Source organism: Harpia harpyja, chromosome 14 (assembly GCF_026419915.1).
Source record: "Harpia harpyja isolate bHarHar1 chromosome 14, bHarHar1 primary haplotype, whole genome shotgun sequence".
NCBI lineage: Eukaryota > Metazoa > Chordata > Aves > Accipitriformes > Accipitridae > Harpia > Harpia harpyja.
Window position 1 is genome coordinate 26029930 of NC_068953.1, and position 25862 is coordinate 26055791.

The following is a 25862-nucleotide window of genomic DNA, read 5'->3' on the forward strand; positions in this document are numbered from 1 at the left end:
TATCAACCTGGAGTGTAAGGTGTTGGAAAAAATCACCAGCCCTTTTCAGAGAAGCAGCTGTGAAAAATGTGTAATTCTCTATCACCAAAGGCACGATGGGGACATTTCTGTGAAAATGACTCAAACGCAATGAGCAGCAACCTTTATGAGAGACACCGCATTTCACATTCAGCGACTGCAACTCCACAAACCTAGTGATTACTTTTTAGCTCAGGTTGCCGAAAAAATATATCAGCTTTTGAAGGCATTTAATTTTGTTCTAAGCCATGACAGGGAAAGGCAGCTGACGTGTCTATTTCTTTAACTTACGATTAATAAAAAGGATGCAAAAACCTTGCTGGAGCTTCTCTGCGAATCCCACTGTAACTAAGAAGGCTCGAGGGAAGAACGTTTAAAATAATGATTGGTATCAACTGTCATCACATTCCACAACTAAAAACTAAAAAGGTCAGACTTACATTTTTCTTGGCCTCACTTTAAGGGCAGTCATTTTTTATTTTGCTAATAATAAAAAAAAGCAGCTTTTGAACATTCCCCCTCTATGTAAATTCAGGACACCAGCCATGGTAGACCACAGCAGCAGAAGTATTTATCTTCCACAAGCTACTTTTGGCATATCCACCATTTGTGGGTTCGAAAACACAGCTGCATTTATTCTCTTATTCATTATCAACTAAAATATCACACGAAAGCATAGAAAGACAGTAGTAATAAAAGGATGGACTAGAAGTTGAGACTTAATATTGCGGTTTAAGTTTGGATGACAAGAGACTAACTAAAATTAAAAGTGATGGCATTTTACCAAGGAAATCATAAGCCTCATGCTAGGCAGAGATGGGCTATGAGTTATCGCTGTGCCACGTGTAAATTACAGAAAACAAAGTAAAACAGATCCCAACCAGAGGGAAATCTTGTTAGAATTTACTCTGGGAGAAGCAACAACCTCTTGTTACAGTTTCTTTTTAAATCCTAAACCCTGACCCAGAAATCTCACTCCAGCTGGAAAAGACAGGAGCAGTTCGGGCATGAGATTTAAAGCACCTAGTGAGAAATTGCTCTGTTTGCAAACCACTGTCCACATGACCAACAGGCAATCTGCACAAAGGGATGACGTCAGGGATCAGTTATTTCTCATTTCTCCTAACCTGCCAGCTTCCTTAGAAGAATAAAGTAAGAGCAGGTGGCAGCAGAAGATGGGTAAAAGGAAACTAAAGGGGAATCTGACTGCAGCGTTAGAGCTGGGTCCCAGGAGAGCCCAGAGTACCCAGCCTAGGAAAGCACAGCACCTCAGCAACACCTCAGTAAAGAGAAGGATGGCAGAGAAGAATCATCACCAAGAAGTGGCTGGAGAAACCTTTCAGACTTAGGTGAAGATGCTTCTGGAAGATGTGAAGGAAAGAGTCTCAGAACAGGATGAAGATCATGAATGAAAGATGAAGAAAATCTAGGTCTTCAGAGTGAGTGAAGAAGAAAAAAAGATCCAGGAAACTGCAAAACTGCACAGCTGTGACACGACATGCACTGAGAACTCAAACACACGGCTGCATTCACACTGTGAGGCTGCAGTGGAATACATCAGTCATGTCTAGGAAGGCATGAATAGCTGCTTTCTTTGTGAGGACAAGGTACAAGGGAATCCATTACAAAGTTTCCGGCTCAGCTCTATTATATTCTAAATATACTCTGAACCAGCATGCTGTGTCCCTGCCAGTCCTCCCTGCTTGTTCTGTCAGACTGCTGCTGAAGGATCCTAAAAACCTAGAGACTGCATTAGCTCACGGTTGCCACAGCATGAGTTTGTAATGCTGGAGATCATTTTCTTTATAGCTTCGTGCTGAATCCTCTTCAGAGGTGGCCTCATATACCTTCATTCTGATATGCTGACATTCAACAGGCACATTTGATTGCATCACCCCCTTCGACAATCACACTTTAGTTTTATATCTTTGCTACTACCATGCCTGAATTCAGGGCCACCAATTTGGACAGTAAAATAACTGCTCACAGTAGGTTGACACTTGACTTCAGACGCTAGAGTAGTGAAAAGTTTAAAGTACAGTCACCATAACTATGCAAACACCTGTTTGGCAAGAGGTTTCTTCTGTGAGTCAGTGCAGGTGTAAAGATTTTATTACTCATGATCACACCTGTTAGTGCATGTGTGCCAAAAATCAGGAATAGCTAGATGGAGGAAGAGAAATAAGTTATAGGGCACACACCACTCTCAGAGCAATATAAATCCAAAGCAACTTCAGTAAGCTCATCTGAATTATTTTAAACTGACACTACTACAAATGAGTGCAGAATTTGGCAAAGCACAACAAAATACTGTTCAAAACCTCTAGTGAAAACCTTATAGAAAGTTACTACTTTCTAGAAAGTTATATACTATATATTGAATATATTAGATACATATATCCCCTGTGTATGTTTCATGCCTATAAGTAAGCAGTTGTGTGGATGCCCTAACATACAAGGGACAGGAACAAGTGTAGCTGGATTTAAGTTATGCTTTCTTCCCCAGGACTTAAATGTTGCAAGGCTTACCCCCATCAGCTTTTAAGGGGACTCACAAAATCCAGATGTTATTTCACACATACACACGTGTAAAATATCACAACTTATCCCCATAGATTCAGCTAAGCTCAGAGATCAGTAGGTTTTTCTCACTTTCTTTACGCATTGGTCTCACCCTCCAAGGAAATCCTGGCAACCCTACAAAGTACCTCTTAATTTTTAATGCAACCACTACATTCTTGAGGTAACAGCAATGACTGGGATAAAACTGAGTTTATTTAATTTCCATCTGCTGAAATGCTTCCACATGCATTAATTAGGGCTTAATTAGGCTAAATTAAGATCCCTTTGCATTGCTTGAATGATATAGGGACATTATAATAGAGTAGCTCTGTGTCACCCAGAACAGGAGCTCCAGAAGCAAAACTATTTAGACATAAAATTAGGAACAGCTCACAACACAACTCATCTCCCAAGGAGGGCCAACTGTCAAAGCAAACTGCATAGCAAGAGTCATTCCAGATGATATGCAAAATATGCCGGAAATGTTTCTTCACTGTAAAAGACAATGTACTTACGTTGGCTCTTCTGAGACTGTTCTGGTCTCTTCCATTTCATGTGCCTGTTTAAACCATGGCAATTTTGCTTCCACAGGATTTTTTTCTGGTAGAGAAAAAACCCAAACATTAAGTAATTCCTCCAAAACCAAAGCAATACATAGATGTTAGCATTATTCACCTTAGCACTTCACACTTTACGTTGCCTATTGATCTAATGCTTTTGAATAAAGATATTCTGATAAATAAAACATAATTTCCTAGAAAATTTCTTCATGATGTTTGAGCTCTATTCTGACACCCCTTTTTACTGAGAGGGTACCAGTAATCCAATTTCCATTCCTGTTTAATCTTTTACTTCTTTCCCACATCTTCCCCAAATGCAGGCAATTTCTATTAGATTGTAGCTTATACTTCAGTGTAATGGATTATCGTCATAATAACGATTATCGTCATAATAACGAGCTGAAAAAGAAGCCAGAGCATAGCAAATGTACATTGCTCTCCAGATAGACTGGCTTCATTAGAAAATTTTCACAGAAAATGTTTTTATGCTGAGCTATCCAGCTCTCCCAAAATTGGAAATTAATTTAAAAAACAACACTGGCTTCTTTTATCTGTCCATACATCCTACACTTCTGTGTTGCTTTTTCCTAGGAGTACTGTAAGCCAGTTGAAGATCTGAGCCTCCAAACTTAAGTAAAACCCCAGAAGAAGGTTCTTAAAATTTCAGTGCTAGTTTCTACTTCATGGTTTAACCCTGAATAGTTTTCTGCTTGAAGAATTCTCTAGAGTCTGAAAACATCCTGAAGAGAAACATAGGGTTGTCTACACATAGGTTTCACTTTGTCTATGTAAATCTTTATGGTGAGTTGTGAAGGTCTGAAATACAGCCTTTCAAATAAAAACTGAAAGAATAGGAGTAGCACCCACTAAATTTTCTGGGCCCAGAGGGACAGAAGTAAGCAAGGGACAAGATATACTGGTTTTTCCCCTCATCTTTGTTTTTTCTTTTGACTTCCCACACACTGTTTTATTTTTTTATGCCTTACCAGCTCTTTTAGAGAATACTTGCCAATTTACATCATTGCTATAGACCTTTTAAAAATGCAGAAATGGAGAAAAGAGAAGGAAACCCGTTTGATTATAACTTAATGAACTGATGAGGCCCACTGAGAATGTTGACACATTTAATGAGATGCAAACAAACAAGATAGGTGATACATATGGAGTATCATTCCCATTTCCAGTATTACTGAACAACTCCTCCTCCCCATGTTGAACTCATTAATTCTGGTTTTCCCAATTTGACCAGGCTGTATAGATTTAGTTAGCATGTTCACCTCATGACAGTCTGGCCACATTATCAGCAAAAAATATCAGCAGGGCACTTTTCCTAGCACCAATAATTAAAATGCTTGTTTCTGCCAAGGCTGAAATAAGTCCTAGTAAATTCCAGCTTCTGGCATTTCTGAAAAAGGTTACCAGGGGCTTTTAATTCTCTTAACAAAAACGTAAAACAATAACAGACCCAGACAAAATTCCAGTTACCTTTTGGCTTGTAACACGGTATTGGCACGATGCACTCTTCTTTTATGTGTAGTTTAAGTTGTGGATTACAGCCACCGACATGCTGCCCACGGTGGTCAATACACAGCACTACTCGGTAACGCAAGCCTCGGCCACAGGTCACTGTGCACTGCAGGAGACAATGCAACCATCTCATGCTGTTTCTTTTTTATTATATTTACAAATACTGTTAAAAAGCAAGTTAGAAGTACCGATGATGTGTTCACTAAAGTTTTTCTACAATCAATCAGGTATCAGAGACGTATGAATTTGTCCCTGCATTGCTAGGTGAATAAAGAAAAGGTTGATGCTGGAAAAAATGTCTAAGTTTTGGGAACGCAAGTGACTTCTCGGGGTTCTGTAAAGCTTATCTGATTGGCAACAGTCTGGAACAGAGGTGGCTATATACTGAGAATATGCTCTCTCACAGTGGTCATTTTCAGTTAAAGCTGGGTCAGACGTGCTGCAAGAACAGTTTCTTCACTGTATGTCAGTGATGTCATTTGGAAGAACTATGGAATTATAGAAGTGTTGAGCTATCTGACTGTATCAGATAACTACAGCCAAGATAAGTTGGCTTTATGTTCCTGTTACTATAATGGAAGGTAAGAATGCTGGAAAATCACCCTTGCAGACATGTCAGCCCCTAGACAGACTTGCCTTTAGCTATTATATGCAGTGAAATATTACATTTATCAAGAACTGAGAGATGACCTGATTGCAAAGGGGCCTGACCTCTGGCTCTAATTCCTCCTCTGTGTAAAGCAGGAATTCCACAGGCATAAATAATTCTATATGCAATTTTCTCCACACAGACATGTTAATATTTTGATCATCAGGCCAAATTACTTAGCGCAAACTTCTCCTAGTACTATGAATTATGCTTGCAGGGCTTATTTTTCTAATATGCCTGTGCTCACAAATACATGGTAACACAAGACTAGAGGCTTTCTTTAGAAAACAAGAATAAAGGTCCAAATTACTTTTCAACTTACTTGAGACCATTCCATTGCCACCCATTTAGGACAATCAAACAGATTGCAGGTTTGAATCACTTTGGGCTTAGGGGCATACATGCATTTCCATTCTTCCACTTGCAGTATCTCTCCATGAATGGTCTCCTCTACACACACAAAACTTCTCCTCTGAATACCACCTCCACAGGAAACTGAACATGCAGTCCAAGGGTTATGTTCCCACCTGGAAAAAGAACTCACATATATTAAAAAGAAGTCTATTTTTTATTCCACTAACCCCTACTAAAAGTGCAAAATACCAAATCCAACCTTAGTGTCATTAAAACCCACTGATAGTTTGGTTGCTGGATTCTTATCACACACTGAATATAAATACATTGAATGACAGAGCTACCTTGCATTATTCCAGGCTTAAATTCATGTGCAAAGTGAGAAGAAAAATAGAACTATAAATTTAAGTACATTTCCCAAAATAACTGAAAATCTTATTCTCATACATGAGTTAACCTAAATATACTGAGTTTGATTACTGGAATGATTTTACTTAGAAATAGTTTAAATCATCTAAATAGAATATTTTTCACAGTTAATTTACATGGTCACATATACTCTTATTACCATTGTCAGAGACTGAGAAGCATATGTACTTGAGATAATATGAAGTCCAAAGACAAAGACAGATCTGGCTGTGCTGACTGAGGGTGTTATTACCCACAGTTGCTCATCACTGCCCACATCATGCACACTACCCTTAAAAATGTGTTCATGTAAGAATTTTTATGGGAACTCTAATACTTGCTTTGGGTAAACCCAGCCATTTCATTTCAAACTGTCTTCATCCATAAGGACTGTGAACAAATTAAATCGTGACAGGTACCATTTGGCTGGTCATCACTGCAGTTCTGCAAGAGTTTTCCACCCTCATTAAAATGCTGTTGAATGACTTTGTATTCACACTTTCCAACTTGCTTCAAGCAAAAGGCAGCTGCTCATCCATTTCAGCTGCTTTGGCTAGGCTAGCTGATTCCTCCTGAAGCAGGGCGATGCACAGATTAAGGAAAACTCACACGGCCCTGTCAACCAGCAGAGTTGTGGGGTAGTAACCTCTAACAGAGGGATGATAAACAACCTGCTGGGAGGGAAGGTCTTCAAAATGGACATCTATCCATGATCTCAGACCTAACCACAATAAAGATGGAAATTGCTACACCATCTGAAGTGAGAATTACATGGAGGTTCTTAGGTTACGAACTGTTTAATTTATCTCTTGGTCTTAGCATGAATGTACATTTAAGTAACCAACTTCTCAACAAAAAATAACTTCAATAATATCCTGTCCTGTCATGTTTAGAGATAACAAGCTTCTATCATAGCATTTGTCTATTGGTTCCAGTAACCTCCATGCAATATCTTCTCACCCTTCACCTCCTATCTCTTGCTTTCTTTCCACCCCCCACCCAAATCAAAGCTAAGCCCTGGGAAACGATTGAGTCCTGCAGCACATCTTACAGTTTGTCAATGTCTTGCTAGTTTAAAACTTATTCCTATTACAACTGCAAGGGCTCAGAAAGGATCACGAAAAAATTATGTCCATTATGAGCAATGGACTCAGAAAGTACTACAATATCTCACCAAAATCAATTCATTGAGAGTAACTTAGCTAACATAAAGGATGTCATAACCTCAGACTAGATGAAGCAAAGGCCTATAAATCAAAGGTAAATTTAAATAATTACTACCCACTTTCTATGATACAGCAGGTGAATCAAGGACAATTCCTAATTTAAGCAATTCATTAAACTGCCTACAAAAACATATTAATCATGCTTAAGCTCAACAGAAGAATGAGCATGAAACATACAACAAGCCATGGAACATTAACCATAGAGGATATACTCAAAAGCATTCAGAATAAAGCTGTATGTCCAGATACTGATATCATATCACAAGTACAAATTACATTTGAAGAGCAATAGTTACAGTTTTCTTTGACTTAAATGAATAGCCAGCATTAACTCATTTTCTTTAAAAAAAAGTCAGGAACTAAAGAGCAATTAACTGTTCAATGAATTAGCAGCTCATGGAATTATATATATAAGGCTCACTGTGCTATATGTAATACTAGCCTCACAAGTGTTTATAGCATGAAGTTTTATAGTTGTTTTTCTTTATCTCATCAGTTTCGAACACACTCCAGATCCCATACTCCCATAAGCATTTTCAAGATGGAGTGAGGTCCATGGCTACTGGGGAAAAGGGGGGTCTTGGGCAAGCAGTCAAGGAGATACTTTCCAGAACCCACAGCTGTCAAGGGATCCTCAACAGTCCAACAAGTCTGAAATAAATGGAGGCATTCCAAAAGCTTTAAAAGAAAATTTTCATCCTGGGAAATTTTTCTATTTATTTCAAAAGAATTCTCCATCTGTAAAAATATTTCAGTGGGGCATTTACAACTCTAGCCACAGGAGAACTCTTTCAAGATCTTGCGGTACACACCATGACTTTCCCACAACTTCCTCGTGTGAATGGGAAAGTAGCGGTAAATGCCACAGGACTGCAAAGCAGCCCTCCACATGGCCCTCGTGTTATGTAGGAGGTGTGATGTACAACTGCTGGTCAAGGTGAAGGAGTCTGTACAGCTTTGCTCAAGCATATCTACAGTACTTTGGTTTTCTGCCTGCTTTGCAAGAACAGTCTTGGGTTAGCATGTAAGAAACAGGTAAGAAAAGAAAAAGCAAAAAGAAAAGGTGGAAAAAGCCCCAGCAGAACTGGCACAGACTGATGCATTGCAGTTACTTGACAGGCAACAGCACAGAGAAGACACATCCTGCCACACTGAAGCAAGACTTGGATCCACACTGGACCAGATTCACCTCTTGATGCAGGTATACAAACTGGCTGGTTCAGCTGCTGTCTTCTTTCAGAAATTCCAGCAAGAAAAGGTGCTTTTACATGTTCGTTGTGTTTCTTTATGTGCCCTCCCAGTGGAACACAGCCTGTTTCCTCTCTCTCCTTCCTGCTGGCACCAAGTCCGAGCCCTGCTTGGCCATCTGCTACCTTACAGTTCTTACTCCTGAGCATCACCCAGGCAGACCATGATACCTTCTGACAGGACACACCGAGGTGTTGAAATGAGGCGGGCCTTCATCTGTAGTTCTTAGTGTTTGAAATAAGAGAACCCGCCCACAGCTTTATCGCAGCCATAATCTATCTCACCACAGCGTCATGCAAACATGCTGAGCATAGTAAAGCACAGAAAGGAGGATTAAATTTCTCTTCCAATTGGTCTCCAAGCCATGAGCGGTTCAGAAGATGAAATACTCATGTAAATAAATTGTGCTGTGTTCCAGAGGAGATCCAAAGTACAAAGAAATTGGCAGAAGAAATGGGAGAGACACAGAATATAATTATGGAACGTTACAGGATAAAGCCGTAGAGGAAAAAAAACCCCTCAATCTATGTATGAAAGCCAAAGTACATCACAGGACAGCAGATCCACAACAAGCGTAAATTGCTGCGACATTTGTATCAGCTGTAATCAGTAGCTCCACTGAGCCGTGCAAGTCTATGATTTCATTCTTATTACTTCATATCTTTACTTCTTTAGAAAAATACACATTATTCATTTCATGACATAATAAAGCAGAGGTTCAACTCAGATAAATATGCATCTGGCTCCATCAACTATAATTCTTTACGCTAACAGTAAATCTGGCTCAATGCTTTTTAGTCCTAACATTCTTTACAAAACATTTAAGCCTTCTAGAGAAGTTTTACATTCTTGTGATTGATTCAGGCTAAAAAAAAAAGGCAACAAACTGTGCTCTGATGACTTAATTTTAGGCAATAGATATTCAGACAACTCAGTATCTTTAAAGTGACATGTCAGCCTTGATGTCAATAAATAGAGTATAGGTCTAAAAAAGAGAAGAATGAGACCTCTCAAGGGAAAAAGAATTTCTAGAATCCTGTAACATAGGGAGACCTGTTCTATAAAAGAATATATTTGTTGCATACATCTTCAAAATAAAAACCTTTCAAGGCAAGAATTCATACATGCATTTTGAAGGAGATGCTCTTCTCAGCACTACAGCAGGAGAAGGCTTAGGGGGACAAATCTTTATTCTAAAGTCTTCCACATTGATATTTTCAAGAATATATTCAAGAATATCAAGAACCTCTTACTGTTAAGCTAATCATCCAGAGCACACTGAAATAAATCACAAGCTTCAAAATGTGTTCAGGACTGTTATAAACTTGCTCTCCTGTACAGCCAAAAATCAGAAGATGTTCCATGATCTTAGTACTCAAATAGTATATTTGCAGTGAAAATTATGCTAATGCTGACACATATGCTATCCTGATTATACATACCGAGGAAGTGGCTGGAAGTGATCGTAGGGCATGATTTCTTTAAATCCGTCACTGTCAACAAAATAAATATTGCATCACTATTTCCCATATCCGAGACTGTATGTCAAGTACATACTTTTACATGATCATGCTTAAAGTAAGCAATTCCCAACGTGAAATGGGAGAATCTTACATTCATTACACATTACCCTTGTGGCAAACAATGACTCGTATAATCTTACCTCTTCTGCACAGATAGAGATCTATTCAGCATACAGTTTCTCCACTTCATACCATCAAAAAAATATTGAATGAGCAAGCCTTCGGCAGAGAAATTTATTATCAGTGATCCTTTAGGTCTGTGTTACTTTATTAACAAGAAAATAGTTACATACTCATAACAAACCGCTGAGGAATATGAGTGGCAGTGAAATGAATGCATCACAGGATTAATCCTAGATAGGTCCTGAATGGTGCTTAGGATCCTTCTAGAGCTGTTTATTTGAACTGCGCAGCACAGAGCAGGCATAAAGTTACTTACTTCCAGAACTAAGAAATATAGCGTTATATCCAGTAGTACTTTCCTTTTTCTGTCTATATAAGCTAAATTTGCAAGGAAAAAGATAATCACACCCTTTCTTTCCCTAATTTTCCCATTCCAGCTTTGCAACATTTGGCACCCATTGCCATGAAGTATTACTGAGGTCTTACCACTCCATATAGTGATCAACTCTCCAGGAAAAAAACTTGAAAGTCTGCACATCTATAACTGTTAGAGGTCACTATCAACAATTATGTTCAACAGGAATGAAAGGAAATGGACAGTTTAGCTATAGGAAATAAAATCCATTGAGAGTGTTTCCTTTTCTTCTTGCATATAACTCTAGCTCGGCCAGCTGGCATATTAATATGAGGTTCTGGGACTTGATACTGTGATGTTATTTTAAGATTCTTTAGCACAGCCAGGAAACCTCACCAGACAATCCAAAAGTTAGTTTGAAATACTGTAGTGCAATTCAATACAATTTATGTATACTATAGCTTTCATAATTTGGCAATAATATTCTGTGGTATTTGTACCACAAGTATATTTACTTTGAATGTTTTTTGGTTTTTTGGTTTTTTGTTTTTTTTTTTTAATTCTTAGTGTGAAAAACCAAGCCCCTCAAACTTTAATAATTGTCAACTCCACAGTACAAATGAAGAATGAAACTTTTACGGTAGGCAGATGCATAAACCAAGTTAAACCATGTGCAGAACTTGTACGCTGACTGAGAGCTGGAGCTACTGGCTGTCTAATGAGAAAACCTGAATGGCAACATCGATAAATCCAAAAGCAGGCAAACAATCTGTCCTCCTCACACAAAATCCTTGTACTAGTGCTGTACCACTCAGCAAAAGACATAAAAGCAGAATTAGCCCTTGAACAGACAAATTGATATTTACAATACCTCTGTATAAAGCAAAGTCTCCTATTCTGCAACACTGAAGAAGTGCCACAAATCTATTAGCCATGGTGCCAGACATCAGCCTTTAACATGTGCAATAATCAATCAAGATTAAGTAGCCTTAAAGATGAAAAGAACTGAAATTAAGTAAATACAATTGCTTGTTCCTTAGTAACTGACTATACCACACACTTAAATTTATTTGTCATACAAACCTAGAAGGGCAGGGATCCATGTTGCATTCTTTTAGCTTGGGCTTTGGTTTCTTATTTTCTGGATAGTAATGACAATAGTGGTCAGGAACAACACGCCTCAGACGAATATCCACGCATTCAGCTGAATTAAGCTGATAACCTAATGCAGAAGCAAATTTAAATTTTGGTAATGGAGATAAATTAAAGCAGCCTTATTCCGCTCCGCTCCCCTCTCCCCCCAATAATGCACTGCCCATTGAATTAATTTCCTGTTACTCTTCTTTGGTTTGCTTTTAAATAAGTAAACACTACACAGGAACATGCAGGACCAGATCTTCATTTAAGGGCAATTCAGCATAACATTTATGTTAACCTATCTTAACACTAGATAAGACTCTGGCACATTATTCTAATAATATTCTAAGTATAAGAGTAAAAGCATACATATTTTTATGTGATGCAGGAATACATGTACTGGAGCAGCTCAGCTGTCACCGAGGCAACCCTACAAAGTCATACGGTTCTACTACACGTTCCACAATTTATAACTGCCCTCCCCCAAGGAGGAGTTACCATGTATGTTATAGAGCTATATTACACAGCCATGCATGCTAAAAAAAATAAATACTTAAAGCAGAACACCAGAGGAATTGAAGATGAAATCCAACAACATTGCTAAGTTAAACTGTAGAAAACCAAGAAATAGTTTCAAGAACATTCCTAGTTGAAAAGCCAACTAAAGAAAACTTGAAGTAATTACTTGGCAAAAAAAAATTAAAAAATAAAAAAAGCTGTGTGGAGACTGGTTACAAGAAGTCATCTGAGATTTATAAACCACTAGGTTGCTTTTTTGGCTAAGAAAAAAAGACTCATTCAAAAGAGCTGACTTGGACTTAGACTGAGGAGGAGGATGTTCTGGTATGTGCAAAGAAAAAAATTTTGAAACCACAAGAATTAAAATCCAAATAGAGTCAATAAACTATCAGCACAAGTCCCAGCGTCTACTGAAAATGCTAAGTATCATATATCAATGGCTTCACTTGTGTGTCTCTTGGCTGATTCAAAGGGTCATCATGCATGAGAGTGATAACCATAAAGAACTAACAGTTCCAGTGCTCAAAGCATGTATGTTCCAGTTCTTGTAAGTACTGAAAGGACCCAGAGGATATGCCACTTGCAAACGAGATAAACACAATTTTTAAACGTCCTTGCTCATTCAAGCTTGACTCTGCTTTCTGAGATGCCCGTCACACTCCCCCTTCCCCTACGTGGAGATTACAGAAGTAAATGTAGAAGCAGCATTCAAGCGAGGAACGGTGGTGCCTGGGTTCCAAGTCTCTGTTGTGAGGAACAACTTCTTTTACTGCCAGTAAGAGGCGCCAAACACACAATCTGGATACTAAATCCACTTTAAGGTAACAGGTTACAGCCAGGCAGCTGCAATACAACTTCCTTGCATGCCTCAGCAATATGCCATTCTTAAGACTACTACTTTCATGGGTAAGCAATAGCTTAGTTTCTGTGCTTCTTCAGTTACTGGCCTCTCTCAGGACTGCCATCAAGAGTGTCAAGCTCTGTTGCTAAAGGTACCAGTTTCATATTATAGACATGCAGCTACAGAGTAGGGCATTGAAAACCCTGGCTAATTTCAAAGAGATTGACATGTAGCTATAATTTTCAATCCATAACACCAGTCTGAATAAGGCTGGATTTGAGCCAATAACTTTGAAGGTAAATATGTCCCTTAAGTTATCTAGTGTTTACATGCAGTCCTCAAAAATAACTGTGATGCTTTACACTTCTTCCATTGTCAGATAGGTTAGGGAAAAATTCATAAACACAGTGTGATAGAATCATCAGAGCATATGTATTGCCACTCACAGTTCCAGCAAGAATCACACTTCATGAGGCCAAGTATCTTATAAGATACAGTAGTTTCCTGTGGGACTACATATTATACACATATAATGTCTGCATTTCAGATTAAAGTGAGATGCAAGTGCCAAAATGGATGGTCTATCAAAAGTTCCCCAGATTCTGCTTGTGCTTTAAACATCTTTCACTCTTTTTACTCATGTCCCAAATAACTATTTAAACCATGTATGTACTCTCCAAGAAAACCACTACACCACTATCACTAGTATCCCAGTCTGTTTTTCAGGTGACCTGGGTAATGCTAACTAAACTGAAATAGCTATCTATAATGTCAAACACTCCTCCTACAATGAGGTCACACTTTTTGCAGAACCAGACGTGACAAGCAGTGGGCTGGGCTGGATGAGCAGTAGCAGAGCCGAGCTGCACTTCATCTAACCATTGTACAAGCTGAGTGTTTAAACCAGGCAGTGACCCTACAGCACACCAACTGCTGCCCTAACTACCATCAGGACTAACTGTCTAAGATCAGACAGCCAAAGTAGCTGTTCTTTAAATTCTATTTACTTATCTGCTTTCTGCGTAACTAATTTCTAAACTAAGTGTTCTAAAACTCTCCCTGTCTACTACTGTGGCCAGAAACAGCTTCCTCCTTCATCTCTTGATTATCCTTATTTTAAAATCTCATTGTATTTCTTTGCTTACTTTCCCAAAATATCCTTTATGAATTGTCATTTTGCAGTTTGAATGTCATATCATTATTTATAAGGTATCTCGTTCTTACTCAAATGATCATTCCTTATGGAAGACTGACTTCCAGTAATACAAGGTATAAAAAAACCCCTATGCTCATACTAACTTAACCAACCAACTTAACTGCTACTCTGTCATTTATTTTTCTGAAGAACCACCAGTGTGCAAAGAAACACAAACATTTAATCAATAAAAATGCAAAATGAAGGTTGAAAATCAGTCACTGTTAATCTTCAACTGTATTGTGGTTTAACCCCAGCTGACAAGTAAGCACCATGCAGCCACTCACTCACTCCCCACCCCCTCAGTGGGGAAAAAAAAAAAAAGTAGAACTCATGTTTTGAGATAAAGACAATTTAATAGGACAGAAAAAGAAGGGAAACTACTAATAGAATATACAAAACAAGTGATGCACAATACAATTGCTCACCACCCACTGACCACTGCCCAACCAATCCCTGAGCCATGGTGCCCCCCGGCCAACTCCCCCCAGTTTACACACTGGGCATGATGTAATATGGTATAGCATAGCCCTTTGGCTCGTTTGGGTCAGCTGTCCTTGCTCTGTCCCCTCCCAGTTTCTTGTGCACCCCCAGCCTCCGCTGGCAGGGTGGTATGAGAAGCTGAGAAGTCCCTGACTTATAAATGCCACTTAGCAACAACTAAAACGTCAGTGTGTTATCAACATTATTCTCATCCTAAGTCCAAAACACAGCACTGTACCAGCTACTAAGAAGAAAATTAACTTTATTCCAGCTGAAACCAGGACAAGCTGTAAACACTCCTGAAGAATTGCCATTACTTACCTCCTCCACACGTCACTGTGCAGGGGAAGAACTCTGTTTGCCTCCACTGATGACTGATGGGTTGATAGAAAAAGAACTGAACCACACTCTCTTTTGATCCAGAGTACCTGGTCTGAAGAAATTTCCATTACAACACATGTGTATACTGTACTCAACTGTTCATGTAACTTCAAAACGTAATTCATATATAATAGCAGCGCAGAAAGTAATATGGTAACAGGCATAATACCTCTAGAAAGTCAACAGTAATGTTTAAATTTAAGTTTCCAATAGTCAAACACTTGTATGTTGCTTTATTCTTCAAATTATTCACGGTACTAATGTCACTATGTGATTATCTGTCCTTGATTGGCAAAGTTGCTAACTGTATTCTTCTGTCTAATCTGTTAACAAAATTTTTAAAATTTGCTGGAGAGGGAAGTCTATAATTGATCTAAGCACACTGGTTCATATTCAGGCAAGTCTAACTGCGCATGTGATATTAAAGACGCAAAATAAAAACTACGGAAATTCTGTTTCTACAACATGACAGATAAAACCAAGTGGTGTGATAATACTGAAACAGCCGTCGTTTCCAATGGAAAACTGTATGACTATCTTCCTTTGGCAATCAAATATTAATATGTTTCTACATATAAATATCTGCATGTATGATGCAAGCCATTGGTACGTGGTCTGGGTAGAAGAGAAACTTAAAGGGATTAGAAATGGTCAGTAGCTGGATTAGCAATGCCTAAGGGAGATTTTAGGGCGCTGCTGGAAGCAATGCTCAGATTCAGTAGGTGGCAGTCTTCAGTTGGATTAACACCAATCCACTGCACAGGATCCCGATGTTAGTCCTTCAGTAACATTTAAAACAAAAGTCCTGGCCATTTTTACCATTAAAGAGCCTGTGGTACTTTCCACCACAGCAAAGACATTAACCTCATAACATTTTAATTTGTTTCGATACACTTAGTATAAACTATCTCTGGACTGTAATTAGGATTCCTTATTTGCTAGCTACAAGATTTTTTGTATTGCTACAACCTGAGGGACAGCCACCTACTCTGTTGCACATACTTGCAATATCTTTGTAGATTTGTACATACACACATCCCACCTTGATAATGAAATCTGCTCCAAGAGGTCCCTGGATCTTTACGATTTCCCTGTCTGTACTCTTCTGAAATTCAACAGTTGTATTTTCTATGACAAATGTTCCAGGAGCATTGAAACTGTGCTCTCCCTTGTCTCCTTGTAGTGTCTTTGACTCTATAACTAAAGAAGAAACATGCAATTAGTAAACTTAAATGGGATATTTTTCATTTTCAAGGAAGTCAGAAAGTAATGTTTACAACTTTGCCTTGCAAGTAACAGCTGTATACATGCATTAAAAAAACCACACAGAGTATCTGTGAGAATATTAGCTGCTTCAGAGATTGTAGGCTGATACATAATTGCACAACATGCCAGCACAGGAATACCTGCCTGAACACACTATTTTTTCATACCAGAAGCACTTCTGAGACAGTTTTTCCTACACCAAGTGCTCTAAATAGTTATAAAGGAATAGCTTCAGCAGGACAAGCTGAAAGAAACTCAAAACAGATAGAATCAATACACAGAAAAATAACTCATACTTCCATGCAAGTCAAAAGCCTAGCAGTTTCAGCAATCAGTCTCAAGAGAAGCCTGAATGGTGTCAAACTCACCAAACACTCACCTCAATACCTGTATCACTCTACCCATTCCAGAGCTCATTAACTCAACTTTGCATATTTCCCATGTGAGCAGAAAGCACGGCCGGGAGGTGGGTAGCTGCAGCACTGCTGGAAGGATGTCCCTTCCTCAGAGCAGGTGGTGGTGAAAACCCTTTCTGAGCTGTTCTGCACTCCTTGGAAACAGATTAAACTAACAGCCCAACAACCTCCAGAAGACAGATGAAGCATTTTAGGATTGAGTCACTTCCAGCAAACTGACTGAACTATAAGTGGACAAAGCTAAAGGAAGATATTCATAATGAAAGTAGAATTTTAGGCTCTGCATAATACAGTGTATAGGCACAGCAAGATGCATGACTTGAAATACACTGGTCTGGTTATAATCTGTCAGAGGACTGCATGAGAAAGGCATGAATCTCAGATGAGCTCAAGGCAAGCTAAAAGGAACCTTTTGATGAGCTATAAATATCCTCTTTCTCCAGCTACCTTGCCTTTTTTGGTACTTTAAACTGAGTTACCTAATTCAAGCTAGATAATTTAGGCTAAGAGCATCTGTTTTTACCTGCACTGAAAACATACTCTGAATGCTGCAGTCCATCATTACTGTTTTCCTCCTTAAGATCTTTTAAAATACAAATGTATTCTAGAGCATCCCCAACAAAGCCAGTGAAGAAATTCTAGAACAAATCAGCTTCCCTGAAAAGGTACTAACATTATCCCAAGTTTCTAAGCATCAGGTTCCACTATGCTTATAGGTATAACAACGATCACATACATGGCTGGAAGGAAGTTTAAGGAAGGATATGTTTCTAGGAAATGACTTTATGTTAATCATAGGGTAGGAATCTAGTGGTGACTCAAATGTACTTTGTCAAAGGGAGAAAAATGAAACTCTGGGAATCAAAGTGCCCCATTGTCCAACGTGTTTCCATTAGGAACAGATAGAAATAAACAAATCACAGAGAAATCAATTATTTAGAGGATTATTACATATTTTTGTTTGTTACTTCTATGGAAGTTTTTTTTCCTGATTGCATTACAAAATAACCTTTTAAATATCCAGAACTCAGCATTCTTGGATTAAGCTTCTGCAAGCCTTGACCCCAAACTTACACTGCTTAACAGTAAGTATTAATGCATGATGCCTGTTATTCTATTATTTAGTTGACTAAGAGTCAAATCAGCAAATCTCAAGTACTTCCAACTCCACATAAAGTCAGTAGGATCCTCAGCAGTACAGGACCCCTTCAAAACTAGCATTTAGGATTGCAAAACAAGACATCTGGCAGTTGCAAAAAGATGTTGAAGATGGTGACCCGAGCTGCATTACTTTACAGTCTTTATGCTAATTTTCTTAATAAAAAAGAATTTTTATGTTTTTCTAAGCACAAACCAAGAATATTGTTCAGCAACCAACAACATGATAACTCACCAAGAGCTGACATACATTTATGTTAGAGCTACACTAGATTTGAATCCAAAGCATGTATTTATTTGCAAGGTCCAACTATAGAGTGATGGCTTGTATCTCTGGAGGTCACATCAGTGAAGCTTAGAACAGCTGCTCAGATTTTCCCAGAAGTGTGTCACAGAGGGAGATAAAGTGCTATTCCACAGCACAACAGATAACCTCAGATGCAATATATTCCTGCTCAGTAGTATCTAGTGCTTATCATCACAGGCTTCTAAAACAGAGTGAAACCAAGCATCTAGTGTATGTAACACATACATAACATAGTAACTATTATTAGGGAATCCCCCAAAAAACTACTTTATTGATTTCAGAGCAGTAATTGGAACACAGGTTTCCCCACCTGGCTTATAGGCAAGGTTTAGAAAAGAATTCACCAAACATTTATTTGTTCTGCAGGGTCCTGTAATCCTGAAGAACTGGGAAGTTTGACGTCAGGAGTAAGCTTCCCCATCCTAAGTTAGGGAAACATTTCCTTGAGGGGTCTTTAGGACTCCAGATGTGCAGAGTCAAAAGGACAGGGAATTCTCTTGAGTGCTCACCTCTTTCTGTGCCTAACAAGATAATCACTGGTGCCAAAGACCTAAAACTGTCTGGTTTTGTGTTACTTCCCTTACCTTGATAAAAAGAGTGTTTTCCCCATGGAAATGCCTTGCCTAGCTGTGGACGGAAGACCCACCGCAAAAGCCTCCCATACTCAGTGGCAGGCAGGAGTAGGGCAGTGTGGCATGGGGAACCCACTGCAGATATCCCACTGTGTAGAGGCGCACACGGAAGAATTCCCAGGGAAATAGCTCCTGCTCCCAGTGCAAGAAGGAGCAAATCATGTTGCTACACAAAAGCTCTTTCTTTTCTGAGCGATTCATTCGTAGAAAGCACAATACAGGGGCCCAAATTAAAACATGCATTCTTTTCAAAATGCAAGCAACATTGTCGTCTTCTTAGCATGTGTCAAAAGACAAAGCAGTGCATAGATGTATAGCTACTGTCAAGTAATGCAAATCACTGCAAGCAGAGAAGAAATTGACAAAAAGGCAAAAAAGAGTTTCAGTTCCTTTTAGTGAAGTTTAACTCCCTTAAGTTCATGAACTCAGTTATCTAGCATTAGCCACTTGTAAAAATATTAGCTTCTGGTTTTCCTGTTTCTTCTACTGGAGGATTAATTTCAAGGAACTTTCAGTTTTTGTTTTGATTCTAATGCTCTTAAAACAACTGCTAGAAAAGCCATAATATAGTCCAAATCAAAACCAAAACCAACACAATGAAACATTTTATTCATAACCATTTTTGTACTAATTATTTGGTTATTTTCCACCAAATCATTCACAAAACCCAAGCAGACAGAAGTACAAAAGGGACCTATTTGCAAAAAACCCAAAGTAACACCTTTGCTCTCTGATGAATCTGTTGTCTGTCTTAAAGTGTCTATACGCACAAACAATACAGCTACAAAGAAATGCAGTCTTTCCTAAAACACTAAGCTGCTGATTGTAAAACAACATTCAGAGAATTATTTGTCTCAAATCTGTTATGCGCTACATCTCCAACCACATTGCCATTTTTGATTAATTCAGCAGCTGTGTTTCCCTGGAACAAGAGCCGATCATAAAGCCCAAGATGAAGCACAAAAGAACACAAGATATAGGGAAAAGCGCCAGACACTCCACAGTGCTCTTCGAGTGTACACTACTGCTGCTGACTTTACTTGAAGAGCAAACATATACTGGCAACAGGAGGCAGTATAGAATTCTACAATAAGTAGTCCCTGCTCCACCTGTTAAATTCAACTCCTTACAAGCCAGGAAGAATGTCTCTGACAAATGGAGCCTGTAATTATAGGTGATTTTTTTTTAAATTCTGCCTCTAATTATACCAGCATACCCACACAGAAGTTAATGAAGTTGCAGACCAAAGATCACTTGATATTTTCTGTTAAGTGACAAACACCCACAAACATACATACAGTCAGAAAGGCAGACAAGCAAACTGTCCCAAAGCACATCCCCTAGAATAGCAGTTCTTGAAGATCTGGCTATGAAGCCAGAAGCAATTTCCACCTCCTTCCCCACAACAGCTCTCACTTGTTTTTCACCTCTGTCATTTTAATTTTAGGTAACAAATGTCTAAATCCTCACAGATTTGCTAACAGATGTGCTGGGGGAAGTGGTTAAAGGAACATTTGACAATTCTCGTCCAGCTAGAGAAATAGCTAACAAAAGTAATGCCAAGCCACAGCTTCTTTACAGAACCACCCTGGGTAGGAAGCCAGGAGCACTCTGTACTTAGTTACTGAGTTGCTGCTGCATTCCTCAGGAGCTTTCCAGAAACCCCCCAGGAGGCACTGAATCTAGTACTTGTTCCTCATACAAAGCTGAAACAAAAACTTCCTTCTGCAGAACTACTTAAGAAAGACCAAGAGTCCTGACCTGAACTGGTCAGGATCATTCCTTCATACGTCCCTTGCAACAGTTTTACATGAATACTATTTATTTCAAGATAAGTTCAGTTTTGTACATTGTTGATATCAGTGTTATATCTAGAAGTTATTGTCACTCTGGAGCTACTCTAAAGTGGAAGTCTTTTTCAATTTTTCCTTTGAAAGAATATGACAGTATTTTCTTCAAAGCAAACAACTAGATGAGCAATTTTCAAATAAAATGCATTTCTGTCTTCTATTTACATATCTCAGAGGAGTAGAAGTCCTTTTTATTTCTATGATTCAGACTAAGTCTTCCACTTTTACTAATAAAAAATTGTTCAAAATGTTAAATGAACGGTTTATTTCATTGCTTGGTATGGCAGTCCCACTTATTGAAACAATTAGTTCTTTATGTAAAGTAGGCCTGCTGGACAAAGAAATTACCATAGATACTACCATCAGCCTTACAGAAAATGTTAGGAAACAAACATCTAACAGAATAGCAAACTGTTTCTCATAGATGGTATGTCATGACCAAAAGTATTAGAAGAAAACAGGACTTGTGTAGTTTATTTTATGTATTTTGTTTACCTTACCTCATTTTTACCTAGATTACTTTTCCTTGAACATTGCTCACTGACCAAGTCTGACTTCAACTGGACTGTTTACACTATCTCAGACTTCAACAGAAATCTGGTGCTGTTTTATATGAGTGGTCCCGATCCCACACATAACCCTTTGAAAGTAATTTTGACACAACTGTTTGCATGTAGTTTAAGAGTGTACCGTATTTTAGACGTCTTATATAAGAATTACTTGGTTTACATAAATTTAGAAACCACCAGTATGTATAACTATTTCTTTTTACTAAGTGGACTTCCAGTATTCTGTAGGACTATCTCCAGGCTGGATATTAAAGATAGGAAGAGGAATCAAGGTCATGATCTTACCCATATTGCCAAAGTTTGGATGAGTTCAGATACAAGGTTCTGTTTTTACCTTCTGCCTATGAATAAATACATAAAACAGCTCAGTCATACCAAGGTGTGCTGGTCCTTTCAGGGTAATTCTCACACTGCGACTCCCATGTGGTACAGCAATCACCGTTTCTTCCCCTAGGAAAATTAAAGAACTGTTTTAGAAGTTATCTTGCATCAGGGAATTTGCACATCACATAACTAGACTGAAAACTGTCAAAAGTGTCTAAGAAAATGTTTAACAGGTTTCACAATTTTTCTATTAAAAATAATCATATGTTATTTTATTAAGTACCATATACTGAGTCTGTTTGCTATCCTATGCAACTATTAAGACCTACGAATGGACTTGTAAATCTTTCTTGCTATTGGAAAATTATTTGCTATTAACAAAACCAACTGAAATGTCAGTAGTGTATTAGGAACATATTTACACTCTGTTGTCCTAGTTTTATTTCATAATCACTGAACTGACATAAGGAATCTGCTAAGTAGTACTTCCCTCTTACAAAAACCTGCAGCTGTTCAGTCTCATTTTGCCCACACCTCATTTCCTGCTGCAGGTCACAACTTTAATAAGTGGCAGGACTTACAGGAAATAAATCATCTACTTAACACTAACCCTTAACCAATTACAGACCAGTTAAGAGCAAATATATATTAGCTATAATGTATATGTTATAAGAGAGCGTCTGCATCTAACTTACCATATAAGATCATTTCTTCCAGTAAGAGCCTCAATTTAAAATTAACTATAAACGAAACCAGCCCTGAATAGGACATGTCAATACAAAACAGCTTTTGGCTGCCTGAACGGCCTCTTCATATATAAATGTACAACACACTTACTTCAGCGCATTTTACAAAGGCAGAAAGTTATTACTTTCCATTTCAAATGTAGGAAATCTGTGATTTGCCCAAGCAAACTGAGTTAACAGTCAAATCAATAGACCAGAGCCTTTCACGCCAACAAGAGCAGTGCTCTCAAAAAAGGGTATGCACGGTGCACAACAGGGATATCCACAAAAGGACGAGAGAAGTGTCCAAGCAACGAAGTGCCAACATGCTGTCTCCCATTTCCATCACGGCCCAACTGCAAATCATCTTTGAGGCAGGACGTGCAAACATGGGCCCATCGCAGGTACACCCCGCAGAGGGTGCTCTCTTCAGTGATGGTGTTAACATATATCTAGGGGCTGGCGTAAAGGAAGTTCATTTTTGCAAATTCAAAAAGTAATGCAAGTTGAAGGTCAGTGATACATTGGCTCCAGAATTACACAATATTTAGAGGAGGAATATTTGAGTTTAGTTTTAACTAAAAAATAGTTGAAGAATGTTTCTTTCCACTTTAAACTGGACCCTTTTACAGTAGATGCTAAATTATCAGCTTCTGGTTTACATCTCCTTAGCATAAATATGAAATCCTGCCAAATGTTCGGGATACTTCAAGCAAATACTGCAATTATTTTTTCTGAAATAAACACCTTCTTATGTTACAGGTTTTATATCGCCAATTTCTAGGAAGGTCATTTAAATATAACAATTTATTTTGGATGTAATAAAATATGATCTTTATTAATTTCATACTTGGGTATTCCACCAGAGTGCAAAATACTACAGTAAGAACAATAATACAGTTAAAGAGCCCTGGAAAAAACATTAACTACTGAACCACTTAATATCTTTTTGCATCTTGGTTTTTCATCAGGCGAATTGCTAAAGATAGCCAGAAGGTAGTGGATGTGTATATCTTTAAAGTAAGGAAATAACTACTGAATTCATATGTGCTCTACAGTATTTGAGGGAAAGCAGGTTTGAGGGGCCCATCTGTCCCTACTTGGTCAGGAATTGTATCCCGTCTTGACAACCAACCAGCAGTTACAGCACAAAACCTCAAATAAGAGTCTGATTACGACCAGTTCTGAATACTGCAACTGCTGTTTTGAAGTGGAACCAAGGGCGCTCCGTGCTGAACAGAAGAGGCCCAGATTTGCAGATGTGCAGAGATGTATAGGACTGCTCCTCTTGAGAACAACCAGGGTCGTTCTGCTCTGCGTCCTCCACCTCCTTACGGCAAGCTCTGCTCGCCTCGGCAGGCCTTGTTGATCCCTTTTCAGGATGCTTCACATTCCTTTAGCAGTACTACAGACATTCCACCCTCACCGAAGCACTCTCTGATATGGTCCAAAAGTCTCATGGGGGTGCTAAATTTGGTGTTTCTCTGCGGCGGAGACAATATTACCAGAAAGTATTTTATTTGCATTAGAGGAGATGACTAAGTTCACCACCACAGCAATGTTCAACCTCTGCAGCCCCACAGACCTGTCAAGAAATCTGACAGCAGGAGATTCTTGTAACCTGACTGAGATAATTATGACCTAGGGCAGCCTTTCCATGAGATGAAGTAAATTATAGGAAAAAATAAAAGTGAGATTTTTGGAATTCTGAACCGAGATGGTGAATTGGAAGAATATGGGACAGAGCTGACCTAAGGGACTCCACCTTCTCCTGAGAAGAGCTTTAACTTCCTTCGAAACAGTAGTTACGATTGTCCAGAGCTGAGCTCTCCGGTTCTCAGTTGAAGCATATAATTCACATTCTTAAAGGAACACAAGGCCCTGTAAACCCATTTAAAAATTGTTATGCTGTACATTTCCCATTAAATCAGTAGGATCCACACTGTTAAAAGCAGCGAACTTTCATGAAAACGTAAGGGGAAATTGCTACCCTGAAATCTATACTTAGAATTTGCGATTATCTTTTTTTCCCTCTTTATACTATTTATGTATCTCTGAGAGTCAATGGCTGACTTTTGTCTAAAGCTGAAAACAAATAAGCCCCAAATCATCTGGAACATGCAGAAACACTAGACTGTAAAATCTGATTTTAGAGTCATATAGCTGACCTGCAAAAACTGAGAAACAGGTGAGATATTGTCTCTCTATTCTAACACTACTTCTACTGTAGGGATTCCCGAGGGCATGTGGGTCATCTTTTTCCAGCACCTGCTTGAAATGGGCTTTCTACTCTTAGCCAGGGACTCTCTCAGCAAATGTGTGCACATGCTACACACGGCACTTGCTGATTAAGCTCCTGGATTGCTTTTACTTTAGATGGCAAGGTCTGATCCTGTTTCTATGGTGTTAATGTGGATTTAGATTTTGGATTTCAATGAGAGCAAGATCAGAGTCCCTGCTATGGTAAGACTGGGAGCTAATCCCCAGGATCAAAATAAAGGAGCCACATTCCTGAGCTCAATCCAATTCAGCAGGTTTTATTTATTTTTCCATGTGGGCCATGGTGGACCCATTTACTGTTTCACATATGGGCCAGTTGGGATTTTTTCCTCTCTCCTCTTACAGCAGGGCAGAGGGTTTATTTCAGGTCTATAAAAACTGTTTCTTTCCATGTATTTGCTCAGCACTTATCTGCTGGTCCTCCAGTTCTGATCAAAGGCCTATGTGCTCTCAAAAGACAAAGAACAATAGTCCAGGAACAACTACCAGCACAAGGGAACTAAAAAGCTCAAAATGTTTGGAGTCTTACTGCAGTGACTTCCCTCATCCACCCTAACATTAGGCATAATTTCAGGAGACATTGGTGCTGGGATATGTGCTGACCTGCCTAATGACAAGAATCTGTGCAAAGCCAAATACATACTCTTTAAGAAACACCTGAACTAGACAGCTATGTGCTACTGAAAGCAGCAGTTATATATCTTGACCCTAAAAGTCACACTGCAAAATCTGTATGGGCACATCCTTTCTCTCCTTGAGTCCTTTCCTCTCCAGTCTCACACTCTCCCACTCCTCTGTACCTCCATCCCTCTGTCCACTGGTCTTATGACTCAAGGCTGCCTCTTCATCTGAGAGTGCCACTTCTTTGCACTTTTGAGTAAGTATTTTTAAGGTGTGGTAATCTGCTTTTGAGACAAACAGTGTGGTCTCAATTCATTGGACTTACATACTTCTTTGTACTTCCGGTCACCTCTTCTAAAATTTGTGTGCACTGGAGAAAATGTACAGACACACAGTAAGCAACGGATCTCAAGGAAATGCAGTGTGAAATAAATAATGAAATAGCAATGTTCTTATACAGGAATTTCTCCAAGTAAGACAAGAGAGATCAGGAAAGTAAAGGAGGCTTCATACTACCTACAACAGCCAAGTAAACCAACCAAACTAAACAGATGTGTAGACTGACATTGTTGGTGCTGAAGACCCAGCATCCACACTATACACAC

At 38.8% G+C, this 25862-nt stretch overlaps 1 protein-coding gene across 5 annotated transcripts in view; it reads right to left on the minus strand.

Annotated features, from left to right (window-relative positions):
• ADAMTSL3 (ADAMTS like 3) overlaps window positions 1–25862 on the minus strand; it is a 190326-nt gene that overhangs the window by 48494 nt on the left and 115970 nt on the right. For 4 of the 5 annotated variants that reach the window (XR_008238303.1, XM_052808436.1, XM_052808434.1 and 1 more), the window contains exons 8-15: window positions 21683–21757; window positions 16152–16309; window positions 15050–15161; window positions 11637–11775; window positions 9995–10045; window positions 5639–5843; window positions 4626–4773; window positions 3096–3180 (exon numbers count right to left, since the gene is read on the minus strand). Coding sequence is in view for 4 of the 5 variants with exons in the window: in XM_052808436.1 (XP_052664396.1) it covers window positions 3096–3180; window positions 4626–4773; window positions 5639–5843; window positions 9995–10045; window positions 11637–11775; window positions 15050–15161; window positions 16152–16309; window positions 21683–21757 (973 nt within the window). In the remaining variant the exon portion in view is untranslated. Of the gene's footprint in view, window positions 1–3091; window positions 3181–4625; window positions 4774–5638; window positions 5844–9994; window positions 10046–11636; window positions 11776–15049; window positions 15162–16151; window positions 16310–21682; window positions 21758–25862 lie in introns of those variants that run through there. The other variant, XM_052808437.1, reaches the window with a different exon arrangement.